The following is a 6,323-nucleotide window of genomic DNA, read 5'->3' on the forward strand; positions in this document are numbered from 1 at the left end:
ATGTGCTATCCTCCTGGAGTACTGTCTTTTTGCCTCTCTGATGCCACGGGGAAGGTTGGCCCTAGCTGTCTTCAGGCCCACCTCATCTCCAGCTCTGAAGGCAGCGTTCCGTGTCTTCAGGAGTCCGTAGACCTCCCCTGTTAGCCGCGGCTTCTGGTTGGCCCGGACAGTGATGGTCTTTGTGACTGTTACATCATCAGTGCACTTGGTGATGTAGGCAGTGACAGTCTCTGAGTACTCCTGGAGGTCTGTGGTGTTATTGTATGTTGCAGCCTGCTTAAACATATTCCAGTCAGTGGTGTTAAAACAGTCTTGAAGAGCCTCTGACGACCCTTCCGGCCACACTTGTATCAGTTTGTGAACTGGTTTGGTGACTTTAACGAGTGGTCTGTATGCAGGCATTAGCATGACAGTGATGTGGTCTGAGGCACCGAGGTGGGGGAGGGGGAGGGCCTTGTAAGCTCCTCTCTGTGTGGTGTAAACAAAGTCTAGAATGTTGTTTCCCCGAGTTGGAAAGTCTATGTGTTGGTGTATTTTTGGGAACACACTCTTTAAGTCTGCGTGGTTGAAATCCCCAGCCAAGATGAGAAAAGCATCAGGGTGGGCTGTCTGCTGCTCACTGATGTGCTGGTACAGTTCATTTAGTGCCTCGCTCCTGTTGCTGTTGTTGGAGCTGGGAGGGATGTATACAGCAACGAGCAGTATGGCTGTATATTCCCTCGGTAGATAGAACGGCCGGCACTTAATAATCATAAACTCCACCAGGGGTGAGCAGTGTTTGCAGACCACAACAGCATCGCGGCACCACGCGTCATTGATGTAAACACAAAGCCCTCCGCCGCGGGTCTTACCTCCCTCGACGCGAGCTCTGTCCGCTCGATAGCATGTCAGCTGATCGAGATGAATAGCGCAGTCCGGAATGCTGTTGTTGAGCCATGTTTCCGTGAACACAAAAACACAACAGTCTCTTACAGTCCTCTGAGTTGAGCGTAGTAGTCGGATGTAGTTCAGTTTATTGTCCAAAGAGCGTACGTTAGCCAGTACGATGGTGGGGATAGCTGGCTTGGGTGATATTGGATTATATAATTGTAATATCTGCATGCTGATTTGTGATTGGTCTTGTTTTCCTAGCATACAGTATATCTAACCATTTATAAACGCCAATGAACAGAGCTTAACTTTATGCAAATAAGCAAAGGGAGAAATATTTTAAATGAACATACATTTTTTTAGATAATGAAAGGTATCAATAAAAATTGTTTATCAGAATTACAAATGTATCGTTTTACCCAAGTATTTTTTATGCTTATTAGATTATCTTGCAACTAAACTAAAACTACAGTAATGTTTGTTTGCTACATTGCAAGCACTGGTATTTTCTTCAGGTGCATGTCTACAATTTTCATTATTTACTCACCAATGATGCCAAAAATGTCACGAATGTTGGGCACAAAAATGACGAGCAGATTGGCAATGAAAAGGAGACACAATGCAATAGAGATGTGACGCAACCAGTGAAAGGGCTTATCGGGGAACAGAAGTTGAAGAAGGGCTCTTCGAATCTGAAAATACAATACGACAACAGAAATTGAAACAATTTAAACATTCAAAAATTGTTTACTGAATCTTTCAACATTAAAGAGACACTCCAGCCAAAAAATTAAAATTCTTTCATCATTTACTCACCCTCATGCCATCCCAGATGTATATGTCTTTCATTCTGTGAATGGGACCTCCAAAGCTGACACTATATTTTACACCGCAGTTGAATAATAATATTTGAAACTTTTTAAACTGTAAACCATTGTTTCCAGCCAACTGTCTTACACGGGTTCATGAGTTCACGATTGACGTAAGCATGACCACATTGTGATTTAAGCACGTTGTGTGAAAGTGCTGATGTAGTGCTTTACCAAGCTCTCATGAACCAAGTATATGATAGTTGGCTGAAAGTGCTGGATTATAGTCCAAAAAGTTGAAAATATTAGTATTTGTCTCACACATTCCTATTCTTTCACTTCAGAAGACACTGATTTATCAACTTGGGTCATATGGATTACCATCATGTTTAATTTGTGTGGTTTTTGAAGCATCAACTATTATGGTTTCCCATACACACGCAACATGTGCACTCACAAAATTGTATTTTTTAATTTTCTAAAAATCTTTGTGTTTATCTGAAGAAAGACAGTCATCTGGGACAGCATAAGTGCGAGTAAAACATTTTCATTTTTGTGTGGAGTATCCCTTTACATTTTAACATTATGTTAAAACAGTTTTGTCTTTTCAGAAATATGAAACAAGCTAAGCTTGTCGGATTTCACTATAAAACTCTGTCACTGAAGAGTCTCATTACCGGGAAGAGCACAACAGGAACAGTCAGAGTCACGGCCACCAGCACAGCCAGACGCACACACAGGATGAGCCTGTCCAGAGGATCCACCTTGCTGTAGGTGTGTAGAAGTTCAGCCTCTGTGTTTACTGAGAGAGATTCATATATATTGAGATTAACTGTTATTTCCAGGCCGTGCTTAAATTACACACACAAGTAAACAGATACAGGTTCTTGATTATTTTGAAACAACTATAGCAGAGAAACTATGGAACGATTGCAGAGAAAAAAGAGAGTCTAGCGTGTAACCAGACAGTATCGGTGATTCCTCACTTGCAGCATTAGACATAATTTTTCATTTAAAATCCAGAGTGCTTACAATAAAAGGTGAGGTAGCCAAAGATGGCAGTGAGCAGATACATGACAAACATCCCCAGGATTGACACGTTGGCAATGGCCTGCATGCGTCTCTTTGTGGGACTAGAAGTGTCAAAACAACAATCATAAAAGAAGATTTATTTTTGACTCGTGTCTCCCTTTTGCAACAAAAAAATAGAGACTCTTCCTTTTAAACACCCAATGTCTTAATACCATTTAAAAGTTTGGGGCCGGCAAGATTTTTAAAATGTTTTTAAAAGAAGTCTTTTATGCTCAAAAAGGCTGGATTTATTTGATCAGTAATACAGTGAAAACAGAAATATTGTGAAATAGTATTACAACTTAAAATAATTGTTTTATATTTTAATATATTTGTCACATGATCCTTCAGAAATCATTCTAATATGCTGATTTGTGCTCGATAAACATTTCTTATTATTATCAGTATTAAATACAGTTGTGCTGCCTAATATTTTTGTGGAAACCATGATACTTTTTTCAGGATTCTATAATGAATATTAAGTTCAAAAGAGCAGAATTTGTTTGCAATATAAATCTTTTGTTGCATTATAAATTTCTTTACTGTCACATTCGATCAATTTATTGCATCCCTGAATAAAAATATTAATTTCTTTAAAAAAGAAAAAAACAAAAACTTTCAGACCTCAAACTTTTGAATGGTAGAGTATAATTGATATAGAGACATCAAAACTTTTTTGTTTTCAAACAGTGACCACCATTATTATTTGTGGTCATGAATATTTTCATAGAGAGCGTGTGTTTTCTGAACGTACTTGCGCAGCTCGGTGTAAATCGGCAGCACCTCAGGGTGGCATACAAAAGCGAAGGCCAAGATGGGAACCGTGTATGCTGTCTGAAAAATGACCAGAGTAACCGAAATTACTCAAGGGCATATCTGATCTCACACTTGTGTCATCATACTGAAATTAGTAGTTGCTTGGTAACTTTATTTCCATCTACGTACTAATCATTTCCTGTCTGTTTCGAGCTATAATGACAATAGCTTGTCTGACCTGAGCTGGAGGTCATAAAAAGTTAAACAATACTTAGAAATTAACTTCCTGAATAGACTCTTGCAATAATAAAGACAGTTCCTGACCTGCTGGTTGATAGTGAAGTATTTGGCTTCACATTCACCATCAATAGATATGTTTTCAGCAGTGTGGTTGGTGAAACCATCAAAAGGACAAGGGATGTTGAACTTCTTATAGATGACCTAGGGAACACAAACATGGAGTTAAAAAGACAAACAGGAGAGGACGAAAGCCAAAAGCAAGACAAGGAGAAAGAGAGCCAGAAATATTGAAGAGTATCAAAGAGTTTATAAGAGTGATCTTTTGATCTTTTCACAAAAAGCCCACACACAGTCCACAGCATTAAGTGAACTTACTGAGATCAGGAAGAAAACCATACACGTCAGAGAGAAGCCACTGGTATAACCCAGGTATCCTGCAACAAAAAACACAATATTCCACAAAATATTATCTCCCAGCTCTGTTCTGCTAATATAGGACTATAAGGCATGAAGATACAATAAGATATAATCATTAGGATCATATCTTTCTGTAAGGCTGCTGTGAAATAAAAAACAGCGCTATACAAATCAGTTTTACTTTGTTTTACTTGATTCTGTCACAAGTTCACTGTGGTTGTTTCAGTTTGTTTAGGGTATTAATTTAGTGCTTTCAACAGAAATCATTTACCACATCTACAACAGATCAGTACACTCTAAAAATTGCTGGGTTGTTTCAACCCAATGTTGGGTCAAATATGGACTAACCCAACTGTTGGGTTAAATTTTGGTTACATTTTTAAATTACCTTTTTACCCCAACAGTTGGGTTAGTCCATATTTGACCCAACATTGGGTTGAAACAACCCAGCATTTTTTAGAGTGTAGATTTAAAAATCAGAAAAAGTTCCAATTATTCAAAAACCTGCCACAAAATGATCGTTAGAACATCATAAAATCAGTCTGGATTCTGCTTCAGGATTCTAAAGAAAAAGCAATGGATCCTTCTAAATGTGTATATGAGCAAAGTAGATTGTGAGAGGACAATATCATGAACACTGGCAATGTGACAAGTAAATAGAAAAGATAAGAAAAGGATGGATTCACAACAAACACAGAGCAGAATGGCTTACCAAGTCGTCTCATCAGGGCAAGGGGCAAGATGATGAAAACAGACACAATGATGATCAGATAGTTGCCATTCAGGAACCATTCACTTCAAAAAAAGAGAGAATAAGTTAAGGTGAAAAATCAGCCAACTCACATTCTGCAAGGAACATAGCAAATGTTTATGTATTTCAACAACAGTTGGAAGATTTGGAATGCTCATGAGGTTGGAATGTTCCAGTTACCTTGGATGACCCCAAAAATGTTATCTAATTCTTGGCTAGATTAAATTAGACTCATTAGGAGAACACGGGGATAAGCAGATGATTGTTTTCTCACCCACTGCTGTGCTGAAGGCCAAGGAATGCCTGAATAACCAGAGGTAATTCATACTTCACAATGAAGAGGTAGCTAGACATAGCTGAAAGAAAGAGAGACGGATACCTCAGACACAGTTTGGTCGTACCGACCCCCCTCTAAATGGCAGATGTGCTGCTAACATATGCACATACATCATTCCTCATGAGACTCAGGGCCTGCTACTAAACTAAACCACTGTATTTTTAAAGGCTTTATAATCATTTAAAAGCCTTTATAAATATACAGTGCCTTGCAAAAGCATTTTTTTCACATTTTGTTATGTTGCTGCCTTATGTTAAACTGCTTTAAATGACTTTTTTTCCATATCAATCTACACTCCATACACCATAATGGTAAAGCAAAAAACTGGTTTTTAACATCTTTGTAATTTTATTAAAAATAAAAAACTTAAATTATTCCATTGCATAAGTACTCATACCCTTATCTGGGACAGTTGAAATTTAGCTCAGGAGTATTCATATTGCTTGTAGATGTAACTACACTTCAAGTGAAGTTAACCTGTGGCAAATTCAATTGAATGGGTATAATTTGGAAAGGCACACACACCTTAATTAAAGGTCTAACAGCTGATAATGCATATCAGAGCAAAAACCAAACCCTGAGGTCAAAAGAACTGCCCGTAGAGCTCAGAAACAGGTTTGCATCAAGCCACACATCTGTGGAAGAGGAAGAAAATTCTGCTTCATTGAAGGTTCATAGAAGCATGTAGTCTCTGTTACCCTTAATGGAAGAAGTTTGAAACAACCAGGACTCTTTCTAGAGCTGGCCTCCTGGCCAAACTGAGCAATTGATGGAGAAGGGCTTTGGTTAGAGTGGTGAACAAGAAGCTGATGGTCATTCTAGTTGAGCTCCATGATCATATATGCAGATGGGAGAAATCTACAGGACAAACATCACTGCAACACTCCACCGATCTGTGCTTTATGGCGGTGTGGCAAGACTCAATCCTCTCTTCAGTGTAGACACATGAAAACACACTTGGAATTTGAAAAAAAGACCTAAAGGACCCTCAGACTGTGATAAACAATATTATCTGGTCTGATGAACCTCAATTCCAAGCATCATGTTTGAAGGAAACCAGCTCTGCTCATCA

The 6,323-nt window shown here is 38.6% G+C and overlaps 1 protein-coding gene across 3 annotated transcripts in view; it reads right to left on the reverse strand.

Moving 5' to 3' along the window:
* Positions 1 to 6,323, reverse strand: part of LOC107678718 (sodium-coupled neutral amino acid transporter 3-like) — a 21,365-nt gene that overhangs the window by 2,855 nt on the left and 12,187 nt on the right. For all 3 annotated transcript variants that reach the window (XM_016474091.1, XM_016474100.1, XM_016474106.1), the window contains 8 exons: positions 5,189 to 5,270; positions 4,876 to 4,958; positions 4,122 to 4,180; positions 3,831 to 3,947; positions 3,505 to 3,584; positions 2,712 to 2,812; positions 2,357 to 2,481; positions 1,418 to 1,562 (listed from right to left, as the gene is read on the reverse strand). In XM_016474091.1, the coding sequence (XP_016329577.1) occupies positions 1,418 to 1,562; positions 2,357 to 2,481; positions 2,712 to 2,812; positions 3,505 to 3,584; positions 3,831 to 3,947; positions 4,122 to 4,180; positions 4,876 to 4,958; positions 5,189 to 5,270 (792 nt within the window). The remainder of the gene's footprint in view (positions 1 to 1,417; positions 1,563 to 2,356; positions 2,482 to 2,711; positions 2,813 to 3,504; positions 3,585 to 3,830; positions 3,948 to 4,121; positions 4,181 to 4,875; positions 4,959 to 5,188; positions 5,271 to 6,323) is intronic.

Source organism: Sinocyclocheilus anshuiensis, unplaced genomic scaffold, assembly GCF_001515605.1.
Source record: "Sinocyclocheilus anshuiensis isolate Anshui unplaced genomic scaffold, SAMN03320099.WGS_v1.1 scaffold13, whole genome shotgun sequence".
NCBI classification, from domain to species: Eukaryota; Metazoa; Chordata; class Actinopteri; order Cypriniformes; family Cyprinidae; genus Sinocyclocheilus; species Sinocyclocheilus anshuiensis.